This window comes from Brachyistius frenatus, unplaced genomic scaffold (assembly GCF_029030835.1).
Source record: "Brachyistius frenatus isolate BFR_SWC_R1_liver_20210118 unplaced genomic scaffold, ASM2903083v1 Contig_25, whole genome shotgun sequence".
Lineage (NCBI taxonomy): Eukaryota > Metazoa > Chordata > Actinopteri > Embiotocidae > Brachyistius > Brachyistius frenatus.
The window spans coordinates 1813865-1836995 of record NW_027210624.1 but is presented as its reverse complement, the minus strand read 5'-3'; the positions used below and the strand labels follow the sequence as shown (position 1 = coordinate 1836995).

The window sequence follows — 23131 nt, the reverse complement described above, 5'->3', positions numbered from 1 at the left end:
GGAGAGCTTGGCAAGAATCGTCTCATTTGATTGAATAGGATAAAAAAAAAGAAGAAAAAAAAAAGAAAGACACCCACTCCCACACACTGAGAAACAGATTTCAGACTGTTTCTCACATGAATTTTTAACTCCAAATCAAAGTGTGGCCTTCTTTTCATCGTAGAAGTCATCATCTTTTAAGTCGAGTTTGCAATACATTGTGCTTTTTACTCGTTTATCTTTTATTGCATATTGATTTTGCTCGTCTGTTGGCTGGAAGACACTCCAGCATGTTTCTGTAAATGAAAACCTTTCCGGTGCGTAGTTCATTACAGAACAATTCACATATTAAATCAGCTTTGAGTGACTCACCGGAGTTGAAATATGGCAATAAAAGAGTTACAGCTCCCTGTCATCTTTGTTTTGACAGACGATCCCGGCGCAGCACACACACACGCACATGCAAACAGCCAGACAAACAGATACACACTCATGCACACAAAGTCAGCATGAGTCGTTGGGGATTTTCTCACAAATCGGCCCCCTGAAGGGAAAGAGGCCGGCATAAATCAGCCAGTGTCAGGCCTACAGACACCCACGGCTCCTTATCACCACACGCAGGCGGACACACTCACAGATTGATAGGTAGATAGTCGGTCTGACAGGCAGGGCGACAGGAAGCAAGGTAGAGAGGCTTACAGAGGCAGGCACAGGCAGACAGGGAGAGCGAAAACACAGCGATTACAAGGTTAAACGACTGCACTTCATTTGGACTTCATGATCCTCGTTTATTTTACATTTGCAAATTATTTTAAATCACTGTCTGCGCGATACAAATAGAGATTGTGTTACAATTTCTGACTGTGCTGAAAATGTATGGCGAGTGATTCTCGGGACCTGACCAACCAACAACCAACGGTGACGTCACCCGTTGGTTTGTGAACGGCTGTTATGAAGCCTCAAGTTCAGATTTTGTCCGTCACCATGTTGCTATTTCGGAGCGGTTTGGAGCAGGAAGAGACCATATTTGGACGAGCTGGGGGCGGAGCGAGCGGGGGATCTGACTGATCTGATTGGAAACCTGATAGCCGTAACCTGACTTCACCACAGGCCTGTCAATCAAACAGACACGCCCCCTAAAACACAGCTTTTTGAAGCTTATTTTCTAATTAATTGCGGGATTATTTTCAAATGGACCGCCAGAGAACTAATAAGAAAGACCGACTTTAGCTAACAACACCAGAATAACTCATGGCAAAATTTTATTGACTTACAATTTTATAAGACTTGTTGAATGGGAGTCTATGGAGCCGGAGGCTTTTTGGAATCTCCATGCGCCTCAACAGCTGCTGATCCATGAAGAAGACCTGCAGTAAAGAAATTCAATTCAACTCAATTCATTTTTATTTACATGGCACCAAATCACAAGTTATTTCAGAGCACTTAACACAATAAATTCCTGACAACAGATCCTTACAACATTATACAAAGGAACTCAACAATTCAACAATTCCCACATGAGCAACAGCTGGTAGCAAAAAAAACTCCCCTTTAACAGGAAGAAAAACCTCAGAAATGTCATAAGAAATGTAAAACCTATAGTTTAGGGTATCTCATGTAATACTTGCTGTTGTTGCAGGAGAGCTTGACAGACTCAAATATTGAGACAGTTAGCCTGACATACTAACAATAACACAACGTTTGATTCAATCATTCTTTACACTGTTTCAGTCGTATTCTGTCACCTCATGTACTTTGCTAAGATGTGATTCAATCAAACTTTGTTCATGTAGCACCTTTTGTACATGTTAAATGGAATTCAAAATGTTTTACAGTGGTAAGAACAGTAAAAAAAAAAAAAAAAAGACTAACGCACACCAAGAGACAAGTGAAACACCAAAATATAAATAAAATGTAAATGAAACAGATAAAAGATGACAATAAATTATACCAAAAAAATATTTAATGAATCCCACTTTAGATTATTAATGCAGACAAAATTTTAATAGTCAATTTAGTTCTTTCATATCGTAGCATATTTACACCCAACAGACGTGCTGCACGACATCAGACAGAATCCCAACAAATCAGACAGACTTGAAACAATTCAGCCATTAAAAACAAATTAACCACTATTAAGCCAAAACAGCACACGAGGCTATACATGAGCAACAATTAATACTAAAATAAATAGATAAATGGATGCATTCAACAAAAGTCACAGTACAGACTTTGAGGATGCAGCGCTCCCCTCCCTCCGAACCCCACTGCTGCAAGGATCTAAGCAGACGAAGGCTTTTATTACTGTCAGACAGCATTTGGTACACACTGTATCATACACAGCTATGTTGGGGAGCAGTGCCAAACTCCATTTGTTTCCACCCATCAGAGTCTACTAGAGCAATACTAAGCTGGTGTTCCATTTCATGAGCTTGTCTGTTTTGGGTCATGCAACAGAAGCAAAATGCTTTGCCTACACATTCAGCGGATAACATCTCTGATCCCATTATTTACTTTGCTGAAGACTTACACATCCCCTGATTTTTTTTTTTTTTTTTCATCCTTTTGGGAAGTTTTTCTTTCTAAAAATCAGTTTTCACCTGGTTACGCTCGGGAGGATGTCACCACACTGCGTTTCTTGTAGTCACAAACAAGCACAACCTTAAAATGACTAAATGTGTGGTATCACCCTAGAAATGGCAGCCCTCCACTTTAGATCAAAGGAAGTGAAACCATGGAGTGATTCAGAGGAGATATTTCAGGGAGGGAAGAGAAGGAGACATGTACTCAGAGCGCTGCCGAGTGAGTTTGATGACTTCGCGCACGCAAAAAAAACACCTCTGCTGGGAATAATATTAATAATATTGTGATATTTGTTTATAGCCTTTACGTCACAGGTCTCCTAGCAACCGTGCTCTGTGTCATGGAGGTTCTCAGGAGGTTCGGCTGTGGACAAATAATAAGTAACAACTGCAGAAGTCAAAGGCAGGTGCATGAAGACTTTACTTCAGGGGGGTGTACGTTAATTACAGAAAACAAAGTAAAAGTGAAAAGAGAGGAGGAGAACATTAGTTATAAAAGCTTAAATTAGGAAAGACTAACAAACTAGACTACACAATTTAGAACTACAATGAGTTCAATGCTGAAATAGTAGCTCATACTGCAGACAATATTGATTATAATTCTAATCATTAAATGTGCATTTACTAATATCAGGAACTTGGCGGTAGGGATGGGCTTCTTTTTTCTTTTTTTTTTAAATTGACCACAATATTGGTTCCTGAATGATCGGGGTTTTTTTTTTCAATACCAATATTATAAAATCCATTTTAAGAAAGCTAAAAATTACATTTCAAATGTTCAAATCTTTTGCTTTCATGCAGTTTAGAAGTTTAGAGTGTTGTTTTCAGTAACTACTGATTACCGATGTTCCCTGAACGTCTGACATGCTATCACTAGACGCTAGCTAGATGGCTAATCACAGACAAGCTTAACCCTCCTGTTGTCCTCGGGTCAAAATGACCCGCAGCTGTGTTCAACCAAGTTCTATTTTATTTTCATATTTTTTGGGGATCATTGGTGACAAGAAGACTGTGAGGGTTTCTTTAAAGAATGATGACCAATGATCCCAAAAAATATAAAAATATAGAAATAAAATAGAACTTGGTTGAACACAGCTGCGGGTCATTTTGACCCGAGGACAACAGGAGGGTTAAAGTTAGTGCAGCACACAGCTCAGAAAGATAAGTGGCCAAAAATGAGTTTGAAAGAGTGAAATGTATTCAAGTTAAAAGTGGGAGGGCCTTATGCTAAATGCTTTGGCTCACTGAGGATTTACTCCTTTAACCAGAGCAACAGCGTTTTAAAACAAAAAACATCTTTGTGTGGATGTTGTCTAGGTATAAAAATTTGGCACCAAATGACAAGGCATTTTTTTGACAAAAGAAAGTTCCGAAGTAAATAAATCTCCCATTAAAGTACCAAAGTAAACAACAACCATGACATATTTCAGCTCAATAATTTCACCTCAATCATGGCATTTGATTTGAGTCATGTTTTTGGCCACCTGTTAACTAAGTCCAATATTTTTGTTCTTTTAGCTCAGTCTGGGTCTCCGACAACTGCGGAAGTGAATATTGATCTTTTTAGCCGCTAGATGCACCAATCGCTTTGTCTGTTGGCCGCTGGGTCCTGGACAGGTAGCCTACTTAACGTAGCATCCTGCTGCAGCTAAAACTGACGCTGATCACACTGGCATCACTGAACCTAAACAGTAAAGCTGCAGGCCAGAAAACCAAAATACAGAGCTCAAAGATCCTAAAATGCGCTATGGAGCTGAGGGAAACTGCTGAGTCGGGTGATGCTGTGTCACGATGAGCGACCGTGCTCATATCACGGTTATTTGACCCTTCATCAGATACAAATATTTGTTTGTGCAGCATTAATGAAACAGGCTATTTCAGAAAAACAGTGAAAGTCATGGTTGGATAGGAAAGACATCAACCTTGAAAAACAAAAGCACAAAAAAATTCACATAAAACATCTTTCAATTTAGCTCTTATAGGAATTCAAACAGAAGTGGACCCTCACCGAGAGAGCTTCAAGCTCCTGGTTAAAAAGGCTCTGTATATTTACAGTACATGTGTGAAGTCTATCTGGAGGCAGGTAACAGTGGTCCTCATCAAACTGGTAATTCAAAGATTTTATATAGTTTGTTTTGGCTGAATTAAAAATGAATTAAATATTAAAAGTTACACTGTTGTTCTCAGCACACATTTTTCTGCTCTTTCTCTCACATTCCTGCAATGTGAAACACTGGGCAAGAAATTGCTACCTACGCTCACACAAACATTACTTTCACCGCAGCTTCCCACATTGCTCGCATCCGGCATTTAGGGAGGTATTGTGAAGGCCCTTCTCGAAATAGATCCGGCTGATTCAGCTTCAAAAAGGTGAAGCAGAAATGAGCAGAAACACCAGTCTCCCCGCCACGAGTCAGGTGTGCTGCACAATTCAAAGTCAAAAGGAGTCGTGAATGCAGCACAAATGAAGCCTCCGGTGTGCCGATTCAAACTTCCACATCTCGGTAATGACCTCACTCTCCTACACCATTACTCATCATTCATTGAACCACGGCTGAGGTGGGAAGGTAGTGCTGGTGGATTCGAGACTCGCAGAAGGTGATGTGGGGGGGGGGGGGGGGGGAGGATTGCGTGAATGAAAGTGATTTGGAGTAGTTTGGATACGACATTTTAATGCCCCCTCACAATAACAGTCAGCTTTATTTTCATGTGACGTCTGCCTCTATGTTTGTCTCAAGGGGTTCCTTTTTTTAGCTGTAGCTTAAATATGGTGTGATTACTGCTAAAGACTTCTCTCTATGACTTCAGTTTGACGCTACTTTCTTTTTTCCAGAGTCTTAAAGCTTCCTAAGTCTATCAGACAGTCAAAAACAGTTCAAACTGTGGTGAGTTTTCCTCTTTGTTAGTTAATTAAGTCCCATAAAGAGTGTCTGACGTAGCAACCGTCACTAAAACTGTCCAATAAATGAGTTTACCTGCTGGTCAGTATTAGAGAAGCATGATGGTACTAAACTTCAGAGTATCACAGACCTTTCAGTGACCGTTCTCAATACTAGTTGGTTAACTGTCTATTTTTTTTATTTGCTGCTCAGTCCTTTAGCACACTGGAGAAAGTGCCAAAATACAATGTCCCCCTTTCTTTTTTTTAAACTCACAATTGTTTTGAATTGAGAAATAATTCTAAATCTGATTTTGACACCAACAATCAAAATTCAATTGAATCATGAGATTACCAAAAACGCAGCACCCACCAACAGGACCTGAACTAAAAGGCAGCAATTTGACATTTTTTTTTCCTCTTGCTCCGGCCTCAATTCCTCTATATTTGCTGGAATTGCTGCAACTCTCGTATTCACTCCAACCAACTCAACCAAACTGCACCGCCATTAATAGAGGTAGATTTCAAACGAAACACTTGACTTCAGCGTCATTGGTCCACTGGGTTTCCAGACTGAGACGGTGAGCAATAGGCAAGCTAAGCCAGGCTACTGGTCCAGACCGAATGAACCAAAATACAGGTGTGAAAGCACCGGTATAAATCTCTTTGGTTACAGGTATCAACCTTTGGAGTCATTTTTCAAGCACAATGCCAATCATTTGTTGGTTTCAGCTTTTCTAATGCTAAGAGTTGTTACTTTTGTTCTTGGAACTAACATGAAACTGAAAGTCTTTGTGTTGACTGTTGGTCAGACAAAGGAAACTGACATTACAGGCAGTCAAGGGCACTTTTTATTCTGACATTGCTTGTCTCTGATTGAGAAACGATTAATCGATAATGATGATTATAGAATTTCCAGTTTTCACAGAGTTTTGTTTTGTGCATAAGTGAACAGGAAGTGAACCTAAGACCGTCTTCCAAGTGGCACATGTTATTTCAGGTCAAGGGGATATGATAGTTAGGTTGGAAAGAATCTAGAGTCTAAAAGCATGGTGATAGTGAGGATACACAAGGACAGAGAGCACTAAAGATTATGTTTCATTAGACACTAGACATACCTTCATCTCAGTGGCTCCAAATCAAAGAAAGACAGCAAAACCCTTTTAGCGTGTCTGCGTGCCCACATTCTCCCGCTCCATTATTCAGCAGGCTCCTCGGGAACTGGTGACAGTTTGAGCACTAAATATATCTTTTCTCGTTTTCTTCATTTCTGCTTGACTGTATGTTGTTTTCATGTGAGGGTGTTGTGTTTTTTTTTTAAGCCAGGTGTGCATTAAACCAGCTGTAAATTGATGTTTGCTTGAATGCAACACGCAAGTCATGTGTAAGGAGGCCACAAGTTTCTCTCTGAGGACCCCAAATACTCAAAGCAGTGACCGATGTGCATTTCTACAGCATACGAGAGACTTCTACATGAATTTTTTTTCTGGAATGTTTGAGTTTAGATTTTTGAATATGAATGTGAATAATCTAGCAGGCTTTCTTCTTGTACAGAGCATATAATCTTACCTGGTTGTGCCGATTCACAAAAACCTTCCATTTTAGACTTCACAAATTCACTCCTTTCAGTTACAAGAAATCACATTTCCCTACTCTGCCCACTCATGTCATTTTCAGCTTTCTCTTCATGAACTTTGGCAAATTGGAAAATATTTTAAAGTCACTTAGAACTAGATTGGGCTAACACAAGCCTGAAGGAAACCGCAGAAGCTTTTTCCCTTTCCAATTTAAGTACACGTAAAACTGATATTTCTAAGATATTGAGTGCCCCGGAATTTTTTTTCAAAATCCCTTTGCAGACAGTATTACCACAGCATCATCCTCCCCTGCAACATTAATGTCACTCTTAAGTAGCCAAGGAAAGTGCTTGTCGTCAGATAAAAGTGTTTTTTTTTTCCGTCTGAAAAATAGGTTTCTGTGCAAGCACAGAGCCATTTACATTTTACTCAAAAGCCCCACTTTTCCAGTCCCCCTTCAAGTCTTCTTCTCCCTCTTTTTATTGTATTTGTTATAAAAATATATCAGCAAAATCCAGGGTGTTGATCCAAAAGCTGTTTTCAATTCTCCTTTTCCCAGCGAGTACACATATATACTGTGTATATATATATATATATATATATAGATATATATATATATATATATATATTTATTCCTGCTAATAAACCTGATAGCTTCAGTGCTCTGTGGCCTGTAGGCGACTGTTGGTGTAAATAGGGACATGAAGACCAGCTAACAAACGACCAGACTGAGGCTTAATTTCCAAGTCTGAATGCATCAACATCAAACAGTTCTTTAATTGACTTAGAATCACAGTAAATGTAGAGCATAGAATGGGAAAGGGGATATTATGAGCTGTCAGGATGCATCCATCACCTTCTTTTTTCTTTTTTTTCACTTTGGGGTCATAATGAAAAATTGAGGCTTGAAAAAAACAGGCAGAGAAACCTGTGAGGTATCTGAGGTGGCGACTCCCCGCAAACCATTCATGTCAGTGTGTCAAATTTTGTGGGACATGAAATTGAACGTTCACCCAATGCCTTCTCTGAACAGTGAGTGTCTAACAATAGCTTAGTAACTACACATTAAAAAGGCATGGCAGGCTGGTGAATGCGTGTATGAGGCTGCAGGAGGAGCCACACTTTCACTATCTTTTTTATTTGGGTTTGAAGGCGTCTCTACCAATGAAAAACAAAAGCAAAACTGTTAGGAAAGGAATAAATGCTGTATTTATCTGCTCCTATGTAAGCCGCAATCATTGGCAAGTCCAGCTAACCAGCGAACTGCCTACCACAGATGTATAGAAACCTATATGATAGCTGGTCAGATGATCTCTGCCGCAGTCTTATTGCAGCGAAGTTCGAGACGGGTCAAATAGCAGGAAATGATAGATTATTGTGCTGCTTCTGGATATTTTAATGAATATTGAAAATAGCAATTCCCATGTAAAAAGCTATCTTCCTGTTTAAAACTTGTTGAATTGGATACATCAAAGTAAGTATCCTCTCTCCTTAGTTAACATAGAGGGACTGTTGATGTGTGCAGTATATCTACGGTCAATACTAGCCAAGCTACGCCAACTACTGGGTAAATCAAAACATTTTACTTTTTCGTTAAAGTTATAATACTTAAAATGATATTCATCATTTAACTGTGGCTGTGCGTGTGTTGCTTTGTTAAATACTGTAGCCCTAAAGGATGTAAAGTAATAACTCTCCAGGCAAACTTCTCTGGTATCACTGTGAGTGAAAATGTAAATCCTCAAGGCAATTTGTGTCTTAAAAAATGTCTGCAGGCTCCTTTGTACTTAGATGGACAGACAGACAGACAGACAGGCAGGCAGGCAGGCAGATAGGTAGGTAGGTAGGTAGGTAGGTAGGTAGGTAGGTAGGTAGGTAGGTAGGTAGGTAGGTAGGTAGGTAGGTAGGTAGGTAGGTAGGTAGGTAGATAGATAGAGATAGATAGATAGATAGATAGATAGATAGATAGATAGATAGATAGATAGATAGATAGATAGATAGATAGATAGATAGATAGATAGATAGATAGATAGATAGATAGATAGATAGATAGACAGACAGACAGACAGACAGACAGACAGACAGACAGACAGACAGACAGACAGACAGACAGATAAATAGATTCCATTTTATAATGCATTAAAAAAAAGAACATGATGTTACTATTAGAAATGACATCTCAACGTTTACGATCTACAAAAGTGAGTATCCTCTATCACTGGTTGAAAATTCAGAGTTGTTTGTTTGTTATTTTCATTGTGAGTAGTCCTCCTATTCAGGTACAGTTGCTCCCTTCAATTGAAGCCCGTGTACTTGTGGTTATGACAGGGGAAGTCAGGTGCACGATGCGCTTGGTGTTCATGTCTTTAAGTTGTGAGAACATTGTTAGTTAACCTCAAAGTGGATGGCACTTAGAAGTGACAGAGACTAAGAATTTAGTAAGCTAGCAGGCGAGTAATGTAATTCATGAAACGCAAAGGCACAATGACATCAACATTTTTCCTCAGACACATTATTAAACTATGTAGAGTAGAGTTACTCGACAATATATTAGCTTACGATCCAATTGAAATTGGAGTTTCAATGGCATTTCTTTAAACGCCAGCAGATACGTCACAACTCGTGAAGTCTAACCTCTCCAAAACAATTCAACATCGTGAATACTACAAGAGGAGGACGTTCATATGGACTATTCTCAAGAACACGACCCCATATGAAGGCAGCGACTGTCTATACGTGCGTTAGGAAGTGCCGCTACACCGGAGCAATATGGCAATCGCCTTGACACATCTGTGAAACCACTGAGGAGTCTGTGTGTCATCAGTATCTACAGTAGTAACTGAGTACCTCCGAGGTCCAGCGTGTGGAAGTGAGTCCCGGATTCTACTGGAAATTTAGGCTAAGATTTGCATTTCAGGCCGGCTCTACCACAGCCAGCCTTAGCCAATACACTTAGCTAAATACACTAGTTAGTAGGGATGTCAAAAATTACATTCGAAGAAATGTTTCAATTTCAAAAAAGAAATTACAGCCATACTGGTTAGTCCTCATCCTAAAAGCTTTTCTCTTGTAACATCAACACGAAAACAAATTCCAGTGGTTTTAGTGTTGCGTTAAGCAGCTTGAGTGTTGCCAGACTATTGCTCCCAGCTTCAGTTTTCTTGACTGTGATGATAGTCTGGAAACCCTGTTTGCATTTTTATCTTAATGAAGTTGCAACAGTGGCGGAGTTTTGTTACGTCTGGTGATCAAAGTTGCAAATGATGTTGATGTATATTTGCCCCGTTTATACTCTAAACTGTACGATGTACCGTCAATTATAAATCAGGTCGGCTTCCCGGTGTCATACACACACTTCTAATTTAGCCTTTTAAATACTCTTGTTTTGGTTTTTTTCATTCGTCCTTCTTCATGCTTACGTGAGCTTGTAGGAGACGTTGAAGTGACGACATATTAAATGATCATCTCTTTGGATATTGAGGAGCTGCTTTAAAGTGAAATTTACAGACTGCCTGCATTCTTCCTCTTTCCGTCACCTCCTCCAGCAGTCATATGGTGTGTGTGTGTGTGTGTGTGTGTGTGTGTGTGTGTGTGTGTGTGTGTGTGTGTGTGTGTGTGTGTGTGTGTGTGTGTGTGTGCGTGCACGTGCGTGTGCGCGTGCACGTGTGCGAGTCCCGAGCGGCCAAACCAGCCGGGCTGCCTGAAACTTATGACTAGCCATGTTCTTCAAACATCATGCCGCAACCAAAGCATGGCAGGATGACAGATAGTCCCTTCAATATATAGTGACAAACAAATTAGTGTAAAGATGCTTCTCGCTGCATACCAGATGTGTTGGGCTCTGTGGTATGGAACAGCCGATGAAAAACTGTCCACGTCCCATCTGTGCTTCGCCGCGACCATCGGTGCAGCAATTTGTGCTGAACAAAGTAGTGCAAACAGCCAGCCTGATTATATGTGTCATAATGTGAGGCATAAAACACTGCTGGGGAAGATCACACAGAAGCTTGCAGGTTTATTTGATGAGAGGAGAGGGAGGCCGTTTAACAGGAGAGGACAGTGCGAATGTTACAGTAAACAAGGTTTGTGGGGGAGAAAATGGGAAGAAATGAAAAAGCCAAACAAAAAGTGGGAAATAGAAATTTCTTTAAGCCCTCCAAACAAATATATTGTTTCACATTAAGTTGCACCCAAAAAAAAAAAAATCGCACTCCTTTTAGCTGTTTTTCTCCCTCACACCTTCCCTTGCCTTTCAGCCGGAGCCGGCGTCCAGGCTTGAGCTGGTGACTGCAGGGCTTTGACATCAACAGGACAATTTGTATCTAACCTCACACCTGCCTATTGACTCCCACACACTCTGAGATTGAAGACCACATGCAGGGTCACATCACCATCTGAGTGCCGTGTCAGCGAGCTTGTGCTCTTTCTGAGGCAGGCAATAAGCAGCTCTGTGTTTTTTCTGTCCTGAGAGCGGCGGCAGGTCGGGCTTTCAGGTCTGAGCGCCCGAATTCCATTTAAAAGACCCCACGAGTCAAACTAGAGAATCACAGCACTTGATATTCTGGCTTTGCATTGGCGTGGATGACAGCGCTGCGCGGCGCCGCGGCCGTGCGAGCTCTCCGCCTGAAAGCAGGATAACCGTAGGAGGGAAGACGAGCAGCAACACACTGAGGCAGACAAATTCCTGACCTGCTTAGTGTCATTACACCACAGACTTATCTCGCTCGCTCTGCCTTGTAAATACACTCGAGTGCTTGTTATCAAACGAGCGGGGCGACAAACCTCATCCAGGTCTGAGTCTCCGGCTTCCTCTGCATGCTTGTAAATGAGTCATTCTCATGGATGACAGCTTGCATTAATATTCTGTTAAGGAGGGAAGCGAGCGTGCATTAAATCCGCCACTTATCAGATAGCGATCGGGGTCTGTGTAGAAGTTTGAGGTGGGGGGGTGGGAAAAAAAAAAGTCACGCCTGTTTGCTTTTAATTGCCGAAAGGTATTCGAGGGAAGGATGGTAACAGCATATGGGATTCATTTAGCTTATATCTGCGTCTGCTCCATCTCCAGGCTCCGCTGACATTTCATCTGGGGCTAGGTTCATTTTTAGGGTGACATGTTGTGTTTCTTCGCTTCGTTGTTTTCATAAAGGCCTCCTCAGCACTCTGTACTATTGTTCAGAAGTTGCTATTTTAGAGCTAAAAGCTTTTGCAGTCAAAGTCAATTTTTCTACCTTTTTTCTATTCAAGGTGCGAGATGCACAGTGAAAGATATATATTTTTTTTTTACTTCCATCAAAAATCATACTTTGATACTGCTCAGGCCCGAGATGTGACACTAAAAAGCTTTTATGGTGACAGTGCTCTTAAGCCTTATCCCGGTGTTGAACGTACGCCCGGCTCTCAGAGGTGAGTGCTCGAGGAGATGTGAGTGGTGTTAGGCTCCGCCGTGGACGATGAGGCAGCGCCATCGTAAGCAGCGCGCTGTACCGTCGCGCCGTCAGCCGGGACCCTGCGACAATCCAGCGCCGTCACACGCTCTGAGCAGGTTCCTGCGACGACACTCGAGCATGGCGAGTTGCCTCTCAGGAGCAGGAGAGTGTACTCTGAGTCTCGCTGTCAAAATGGAAGAGTAAAGAAAAAAAAAAAAAGTGAGAGCGAGAGAGAGAGTGGTGTCAAATTTTCCGCTGTGCCACAACATGATTAAGCAATTCACTGTCCACTGGAGTTCTTCTTCTCCGAACACTCCACAGAGGAATACAGTGTTGTAGTCTGGGGCCGCCTCAGTTTCAGACCTGTGTGCCAGCACCGAATTCAGAAAGTCTTTTTTGCATATATTGTATACTGTAGTGTTGAGCAGCTGTTTTTACATTAGCAGCAATGAATGGTCAGAATACAGCAAGTAATATCGGGAAATGAAAGACCAGACAGGCAATGTTTTGCAGTTGTCCAATGATGTGCAGTCCAGTTAACTCCAGTTTCACCTCTGATCTCTCAGGTGATTTAGTGAAAGTGCTGCTTTCTTAGTTCCTGCCAACACAACACATGTGACATGAACAGACTCACAAAAGCAAATGTTTTTGGCTTCTTTAAGTGGCGCCCAATCCTGGCTTCATCGCCATCTAGATTTCTTAATTATAGAATTCTCTAAAGAAAAAGCTTCAGAAAGCAGGAGCCATAGCTGTGACTGTGCTACAGCAAGCGGTACAGCTCATCAGAGTATTCAGGAGGGGTTCATAACAAGTCTTTGATATAAAACCTAAGTATGTTAATTGGAAATCAGAATTTAGCTGACATTGTTTCTATTTGCTTTTTTTTTTCTAAAAGTTGGACTAGAATGATACCACTTTTTTGTCTGTATGATACATATGAAGCTATGAAACAAGGAACCAGCTGGTCTGGTTCTGTCCAAAGGTAGCAAGATCTGTCTGTAAGTACACGTTAAGTCAATTTTGTCATTCAAAGATGTCCATAAGGATCCACAAGGACCCTCTGTGGACGTGCAGCCTATAATCCGAGGCATCGCACACTGACTGCACACCTACTAGGAAAGGTAACTGGATGCCCGTTTTGTTAACTCTTTGCTGTGATTATAAGCCTAGAAAACATTTAAGTTTGCTCAGCTACTCTGAAGGGTGGATCAATCATGACCAATGGGATGGCTAAGATTTGGTGCAGAACATGTTTTATTGTGGTCAATACTGATTGGTTAAAGGATGATCCTATAGTTATAAAATGAACCCCAGGTCTACATCCATGAAGAGTCAACGACTGGAAACAATAATCAGTGAAACTTGGTCAGACCCATATATTCATAATGCAGCGAGTGAGAGTGAAACCAGACTAGTTTTGTGCACCTTATGTTGTCATTTTGTTTGTACTCTTCTAAACATCCTTGTCTTGTTCTTGTGAAGTGTACACAGTGTTTTCTCTTTTTGACTTTTTCATGTTGCCCAACCAAACATCGGAAACAAAGCCGCTCCTCTTCTCTCTTCGGGAGGTCGCCGTCGTGTTTTCTAGTGGAACGTGTCCACATATGTGTTCCCTCAGCTGTTGTCTTTCAAAGTGCAATAAGGCTTTTTAGACTTTGAGTCTCCAGCTGTCCATAAACCATGAGTCGGCCTTAAAAATGAAAGAACCAAGCCAACTGTTTCCCTTGTTTGGCCCCAGTTTTGTAAGCTAACTGGCTCCTGATTGTAGCCTTTCGTTTGACAGACAGACATGAAAGTGGGATCTTTTAACTCTCACCAAGAAAGAAAATAATTGTATTTCCCAAAATGTCAAACTCTGCTTCAAGGTTGCCAAAAATGTACGATGAAGTGTGATACTTTGCTGGCTTTCTGATTCAGAATTTGTTCCCCAGATCCTTGTAAACAGTCTGGCTTTTACTGATATTTAAGGTTTGTTCCTTTAGAATTAAATTTTCCTCCTTCTTGTCTGCTGTAATTATCATCGCATAGCGGCAAGTAAGATGCAATGTGAAAACAAATCGAATGAAAAACGTGAAGAAAACCGATGTGAGAATTCCAGTTTAATCAGTCTCTCTCTCAAAGGGTCTCTCACACACACACACACACACACACACACACACACACACACACACACACACACACACACACACACACACACACACACACACACACACACACACAGCTTTTAACATGATTAAATGAAAAGAAATACCTGCCTACCTCAGTCCATAATGAAGCAAAAATTTACAGCAAATAAACAGAAAGTGATACATTTGCCTGAAGTCATCGACGTGAATATAACCAGTAAATACTGCACATACTATAACTTTCCAGTGTTTATATGGAAAGCTATTGGTGGTAAAGCTCATATTACTCTGCATGCAACATAACATCTGCTCAAAAAGACAATAAATTTGACATTAAATGTCGTTATTTCACTCTTTTCAAACATATTTTTGTTGATAACGTGAGTTGTTTGCACTGCAGCAACTGAGACAGGAGGCTTCTCTCTAAACAACCACCCAGCTAGTGTCCGCCGTTGGCCTGCATGGGAGGCGTTTAAAGAGCATAGTAAATTGTAGCATTTACTGATAATCTGCGTGTGAGGCATTTAGGGGACATCTATAAATTGTAGCTTCTACCGATAGCCTGCATGTGAGGTATTCGGGGGGATAGCTGTAAATTATAGTGTCGACCAGTAGCCTGCATCTGGAGGACATCTGTAAATTGTTGCGGGTACCCATAGTTCCCATGTGAGGCATTAAGTGGGCATCTGTAAATTGTAGCGACAGAAAATAAGCTCCCCTCCTTTTTAAACTGCATGAGTCTCTGCAGTGGGATATCCATCAGTGTATGTTCACTTCTACTCGCTTTCTATCCCCCTTTTCATAACACACTGTATGTAGCTTTAGTTTTCCTGAAACACCACTTTCCAATAAACACTTGAACTGCTTTCTAAGAGTGATTAAAACTCGTACACATCTGTGTTGACAGGTAGGTGATACCTGAGTCTAAGGGGAAAAAAAGCTCATATGCTGCGAGCAGGAATCGTTCAGTGGTCAACATGAGCAGGTTTCTACAGCTGATCGCTTGTTTTTACTCGACAGGAAAAATGTAAGGAGCTCAATATCAGAGAACTCGAGAAATCTACACACCGACTGTGCAGTTGAATAACACATCCAACCACATTATGTCTGTTTAAATATTCTCGATCAGTCTATTTTATTCTTAGGTTACACTGGCATGAGTCATTGTTGCATATAGTATTTTTTTTTTTAAATGCATTAATCATTTTTACCAGTATTTATTGATAGTCTGTAAATTAATTGTTCAATAGAGCAGATTATGATAAATAAAAAAAAAGTCCAATAATTTGAGAAAAACTTGGGGCCAATAACTGCATGTGACTGAATGGAACTGGCACCAATAGATAGACTGCATGAAACCGTCCTCCTCTGCCTGACTCCCATCATATACATTAAAATGTAACAAAAATACAACATTTCCTGGTGAGTTTTTGCCTTTGTTAATCTAATGTACACATGACACAGATCCACTGTTTTGAGAAATTAGGTCCACCAGCGTTAAATAAAAGTCTGTATATTGGAAGTAATAGCCTGATACACTTGCAATGTTTTTTTTTTATTTTGGTATAAAAACCCTGAACCCCACTTCAACCCTCACTCCTCCAATCAGAAAAGAGCATTAAAACATCCTTTATCAGGGGTTGGTTATCTGCTAGTTATGTTTCATAATTTACTCAAGTGGAGAAACACTGCTAATCTATTCTCAACTAGGAATCTATTTCTGCCCTGATCCTTTGTGATGGTTGACCTGGTTGCTTTCTGGGTCACACAAGAACAAGAGGAGCTCGGAGCGTGAGATGTACCCGCTTTCCTGCAAATTTCCTGTCTTTAAACGCATCTGCCCAAACTCCTAAAATGCTCTTCCTTTTTGTTGTCATTCTGGGCTTTTAACTTCACGTTCTAAGAGGATAACCTCTAAACTTCACACTACAAAACATGTTAGTTACATGGCATCGCAGATTCAGAAATGATGAGAGAGTAGGAAGATAGAACTGCTGCACTTTTACTACGTGACGTTTTGTTTTTTTTCTCTCTTAAGAGAAGTGACAGGAATCAGGTTTTAAGCGCTGTGGAGAAACAAAGCAGCCTCTCATTTAGGGGCTCAGTGGCGTTCAGTGTCAGGAAGACAGTGAGGGACAGATGCAGACAAGAAGGAGAGAGAGAGACAGAGAGAGAGAGAGAGAGAGAGAGCGAGAGAGTGAGAGAGAGAGTGGATGATTTCCCCAGCGCCTGTTTCAATAGTGTCTCCCGTCGCTCATCTGACCCATTCGTTATGCTGAGCCATGGGGAAATCTGATTGGGCTCATTACCCCTCTCCTCAGAACTGATGCAGGAATCGCAAGGAGAGAGAGAGAGAGAGAGAGAGAGAGAGAGAGAGAGAGAGAGAGCCTCTCCTGCAGCTCATTGTGAATGGACACCATCACCGGTGTTGTCACTATCAGGAGCGTATGGCCATCTGCCAAGGCTCTCCCTATCCTATCTCACCTGGCGCTCCTCCACCTCCCAGCCTTTGTGGGGCGAAAACAAATGAGCGACGTCTCCTCTCGCCACTCGCCATGTCCTGGTGCAGTCAGTTGGGGGGTGGACGCTAGTGAGCTGAGACTATTGGCATGCATTGTCTCATTCATTCGGGAGGCCCGCCGCTGAATGAGAAGGGATGGATGACAGATACCGTGAAGGGCACGCAAGGTAACAGTGTCCACATCAGCGGAGGTGATTGGTGGTACGTTTGATGAACTTAATAGCAGGCTGGCTCTTTCTTCTCCGCTTTGAAGTGAGGCTTTCACAGAGAGGCTTGCCGATTCACCTTATTTTGTCCCGCATGTCATATAAAGTCACTGGGAGGATATAAGTGGTGCATGGAAATTTGGAAACACAAAGCTGATCTCTCTGCAGGCAGCTTAATCTTTTCATCGCCACCAACGGACACACAAAAAGAGCACATTTCCATCTGACTGAACGCCACATGATTTCTGTGTAAAGGAACTTTTTAGGTCTGGCACCCAAATGGACTTCCTGACTCACACATACGTACTGGTAATAATATTTGTGGTTCGACTAATTCTTCTTCAAATCCCAATTTCCAGCAGATGAGTTATTTATGTCTGCTGATATGCACAAGTGACCGTTTGTGAAAGGCCTTCTTTCGCTAATAGTTAGTATTTGAATTTACCGGGCTGACGATGTGCATTATGTTTGCAAGAAAATCTGTTCCACTTATAAATGTAAAACACCAAAACGACCTCGCTCATAACTCAGAGCACCGTGTGCTTCATAAACACAGTCAGAGGTGACATTTCCAATATTGAACTCTGAACTCCGCTGCTTACCGCCGCACACTTGATTCAACATCAGTTATTCAACGCACGATGATATTTCCTCCTCAATAGCTACTTCCTGAGACATTTGAAGTGAACCGTGCTCCATTGAGAGTGAAAAGAAATGTTTCGAAGAGGTTGCATGAAATTATACTGACCTGAAGAGCTCTGTAGACAAAAACCTCTACTCTGACAGTGAATGTGAAGCTCGTCCAAATAAAAATCCTTTGAATTCAGAATAAAAGGGTCCTCTCAGGCGTTCATGCCGTCTGCTGATGAGTCCAGCACGTCTGCAAGCACGAAGGATAATGCACTAAATCTTTTTCCTCTGTATGTCATTGACTTTTTAAGGATGGCAGTTTGTCTGTCACTGCTCTGGTCCAGACTGAAATATCGCAACAGCTTTGGTAGCATTGTCATGAAACTTTGAACAACCATTCAAGAGGATGAGGCCAAGTGACCTGATCACGTGACAGCTCATCCGCTACCATCATCAGGACACATTTTAGATTTTTACATCCAGTGAGATTCCTGGCTCCGCCCACCTTTTGCTCATAGCATCAGTCTTCAGTAGTCTGGAAACCCTGTTTGCATGAAGGGTCATTCAGCCACTGTGAAAGATGGACCAATCAGGGACCGGTTCGATGAAGCGAACAGTTGTTGCACAAAGATCGAAGGTTTTTAGGAATTGAAGCCGGAGCGAGAATAATGTCCCCAAAAAAATTCAAAAAGGCTGAAATGGCCATTTACTGTCATGGCACATGTGAGTCTGCTCACATTGGGGGAGGGCGTCTCTGTTGTTTACAGCTCAGTGTGTTTCAGCGCACAACATACGTCACATAGTGGTCAACGTCCCCCTGGGAGGAAGAGGAGGGAGCCGCTGTCGACAAGTTAGCACTGATAAAGAGAGGAAGTTTATCATCAGTGGTGTAGTGGGTGCGAATGGGAGATCCAAAATGTCTAAATTCTTTAAAATCAAACAAAGCAATAAAGTGAAAAATAGTACACTTTTAAAATATTTTTTTTATGTATTAAATTACTGTTTAAACATCTGCTCGATGTCAGTTATTCAAATTTGTATTTATTATTTTGATCTATTTTTTTATTTTTTACTTTGTCAAAGAAGGTTTTTTTTTTAAGCCAAAATGAAAACCATTAATTGTCCAGTCTTGGACCATGAGCGTAGCTTTGACACAAGCTGCCAACAGCTAAACAAAAGCAAAACAATTACCTTTTTAACATGATTCTTATGCAAGTATGACACAATAATTTGATTGGTTAAAGGCTGCTCCACTAGTTTTAAAATGAAGCAAAGGTCTCTGAGCGACAGCTGCTCAGAACAAGCCAACACCCAATCTATTCATAAAGCTAATGTGGGTCTGGTATCACCAGGCTAATCCTGTTCTGCTTTAGCTGCACTTCAGGTCTTCACTAAATTGTTAAATATAAAATGGCTTTTCTAGCTTTTGCCTTGACGAGCAGGATTTATGTCCCTACTACAGATCTATTGTATATTCACGTGACAGCAGTGAAGGAGACCAGAATAAAATATCAAACTACGGGTGTTTGTCTGTTGTAAACCTGTAGATTTGAGCGTCAGCATCCTCAGCTTTTTTTGTTTGTTTGTTTTTCGCCCCGAGGAGGATAAGATTTTCTCCTGCTGTAGCGTCTTCTGGTTTTAAAGCTCGTGATACATCGTGTATCGTGTGTGCATCCGTTGACACCGAGTCCCGGTGTCTCGTTGCCCACTGGGCTCTTTGTCTCGGCAGAAGCTGTTGAGTGGGAGGTTGAGACCCCTTCGGCGAAACAGGATTATCAAATATACATTGCAGGCGTTTCGGGCCCCGGTGTGAAAGCCCGGGCTCCTGTGTGTTAATTGCCGGCCTCACTGTGCTCTCTAATTTCATGCTCGATGTGAACATTTGTCTTTCACGCTACACAGGAAGTGGATGCATTGAGCGAAATATGCTGCAGCAACCAACAGACCTTTAAAGACCCTCCCTTTTGCCACATTTGTAAACACACCAGACAACCATGTCGTTGTTGTTGTTGTTTTTTTTTACTGTAAATGGGGCTTTAAAAACAATGTAAACTGATTTGAAAATGGTCTGTATAATGACACTGTTGGCCGAGGGAGTCATTTAGGGCCAAATTGACGCTTGTGTTGGGCTTTAGTCCGTAATTAGGTCAGAATGCAAACGCTTGTATTGTGATGTTGGCCCACAAGGAGCAGCACGGCTGCAGCCTCGGTGTTTAGAGTGTAGCCATGTGTGTCAGAGTGACTCATTGAGCCCCTCTAGTGCCGCTGAGCTGCGAGGAGAGAGAGCTCCGGGGGCCGAGCTCATTCACAGCCTCGCGCTCTTATCAAAACGGGTTTATGGCTCTGTAATGTGGCGCCCCGTTTATGCGGCGTTTAGCTACGCTGTTGCCGCCCCGGGCCTGAATACTGGAGTAGACTTTGGAGGACATCTTGACCTCCGGCTCACCCTCGAACACCTCCCCCAACACACCTTCAGTCCATAAACTCATTCTACCTCTTGTTTCTTCCTCCTGCTTTGTTTCCTCCTCTCCCTTTCTCATCGCCTCCCCGGACTTCTTGTCCACCACTGTTTCCTCCCCCCGTGTTGCCGCTCCCTTACCTTTCTCTTTTATTGATCATTAGCTGGTGCTGGGAAGAGAGAGGAGGTTTAATTAAGGAGCCAGACTGATCTGTCAATTCTGCTCAGTGCTGCATGGAGAGCACCAGACCAAGCGATGGCCCTAATAGGGCTTCGTACTGTAAACAACACGCACACCTGGACAGCGGCGGGCCCCTGGGAGGAAGAGGAGGGAGCCGCTGTCGACAAGTTAGCACTGATAAAGAGAGGAAGTTTATCATCAGTGGTGTAGTGGGTGCGAATGGGAGATCCGAAATGTCTAAATTCTTTCAAATCAAATAAAGCAATAAAGTGAAAAATAGTACACTTTTAAATTTTTTTTTTTTTTTTAATTTTTTTAATGTATGAAATTACTGCTTAAACATCTGCTAAATGTCAGTTATTCATCTTTTTATTTATTATTTTGATCTATTTTTTTATTTTTTTTTTTTACTTATTCAAAGAAGGTTTTTTTTAAGCCAAAATGAAAACCATTAATTGTCCTGTCTTGGACCATGATCGTAGCTTTAACACAAGCTGCCAACAGCTAAACAAAAGCCTTTTTAACATGATTCGTATGCAAGTACGACACAATAATTTCTGTTTACTCTCACTTCAAATTTTCTCTTGGGTACAAACAACATCCGTGAGTTTTCCAGATTTTTTTGTGCCACACATTAACAGCGTGATTTTGAATATGTATACAACATGAAACTAGACTAGATTTGATTGGCATATTGCAGTGCAGCAACTTACACAGCTCTTTACAGTAACAGCTGGTTCAGTCAGGGTCTTTGTCAGGTATAATATTATCCTCCATGACCATCACATGACCGCCTCTCACATCAACCAAAGACCGCTTTGCTTTAAAAAGACGTTCTGTGTTGTCTATAATCCTGAGTTCTCTCTACCAATGAAACATCATTGACAGCTGCACTTTTAATGTCATCTGTTTCTTGTCCTCTAGTGCCACTGCCGACTCAGCGAAAATTTGTTTGGTGATTTCTAAGAGCAGGACTTGAAGGTCCGTGGTGACTTTTGTGAATGAAACAGGAACAAGCTGCCTTGTATAACATTTTCAGGAATATTGCTTATGCAAATGTACACATTTCTTGAATGAGCACCTCTGCTGTTTAAGGGTGCTTTCACACCTAAATTGCTTGGTTTGGACTTTCAGACTTTTTTCAGTGAAGTTGGAACCAGAATTGTAGGATGTAAACGTTGCCTCTGGTCACGGTCCAGACTGAAGGTACAAAATTTGGTCCACGGTTTGGTTCGACTGTTGAGTGAAAACACCTTTTGGATGGTTTGGAAGTTGAGGCAGGCTATCGTCACCGGTCAACGAGCCGAAGTAACACGTGGAGGGGAGACAACGTGTTTCATTGTAATTTAGTGTGACGAAGAAATCAAAAGTCAACTTAAATAAAATGCCAAAAAATTCAAACGTATTTTCTGAGCAGAAGATAATGCCATCATAATAATAATAATAATAATAATAATAATAGTATAGTGGCAACAAACAATCTGTTCATTCTTCTTTCAACATTCAGTCGGAAAAGGCTAATTGACAACACGCTCATGCCAGACACACGCCCGGCTACAAACCAATTATTTGTCAGTGGTTTGTCCAATCATTGTCAAGTACAGGGAGCTGCAGCCTAAATAGGTGATGACAAGAAGACGTAGGTTCACCGTGAAAAGGAGTTTTTGCTCACAAAAGTGCTTCGTAAAACCAAAACTATCCCGATCAAATGTGTTCAATGTAGCATGAACCTTGCTCCAGACTCACAGTTGTCATAAGTGTGTGCTGTTATGAGAATGAGGTGAATCTGAGTACCGGCAAACCTCACAGAAAACAGTCAGATGGTCAGGGAAAGAAATGTTGGAGCACAAAGTCTAATGTGTTTTGTATGTCACTGGTGTGTGTGTGTGTGTGTGTGTGTGTGTGTGTGTGTGTGTGTGTGTGTGTGTGTGTGTGTGTGTGTGTGTGTGTGTGTGTGTGTGTGTGTGTGTGTGTGTGTGTGTGTGTGTGTGTGTCTGCACTGTGTGGTCCAGAGAAACAGCCCTGTGTGCATACTCCCACTCTGTTACGTGTCGTCTGTGGCCTCCGTGTCGGGCCGCTGATGATCTGCGGCTTTAATCGATAAAACTATCAAAACATCTCCGCTGCTGCCCTCTTGTTGACTCTGCGTGTCTCTTGTCTCTCCTCCAGAGAAAGTCAGTATGCTGTCAGCATTGATCGCTCCCTTCAAGTACATAAGCCCGGGGACCAGCAGCACAGAGGACGAGGACAGTTTAAGTAAGCTGCTGCCTCTTTTCTTTCTGTCTGTCAGCACGCTGCGCTCACTCTCTCAGTGGCAGGCCTGATATGGAAATCATCTCTGTGTCGCCCGCATAATTAATTATTTGGCAAATGAGCTCTTTGATTACACAGCTTGTGTGTTAAACTCTGTATTCTTATTAAACTGAGCCATTAAATATTAAATGTGAGGGTTCGTGATAAATAAGTCTTTAGATAGATACAAGCAGGCCTGCGCACGCTATCATCCGGAGCTACAATCTGCCCACCAGTGAACGCCTCCCGTCCCACCATTAACATTCTCGTGGCAA

The 23131-nt window shown here is 41.6% G+C and overlaps 1 protein-coding gene across 1 annotated transcript in view; it reads left to right on the top strand.

The window, feature by feature from the left end:
- adarb2 (adenosine deaminase RNA specific B2 (inactive)) overlaps positions 1-23131 on the top strand; it is a 191430-nt gene that overhangs the window by 98583 nt on the left and 69716 nt on the right. Inside the window, exon 2 of the mRNA XM_069698012.1 lies at positions 22734-22820. Within this exon, the coding sequence (XP_069554113.1) occupies positions 22734-22820 (87 nt within the window). The remainder of the gene's footprint in view (positions 1-22733; positions 22821-23131) is intronic.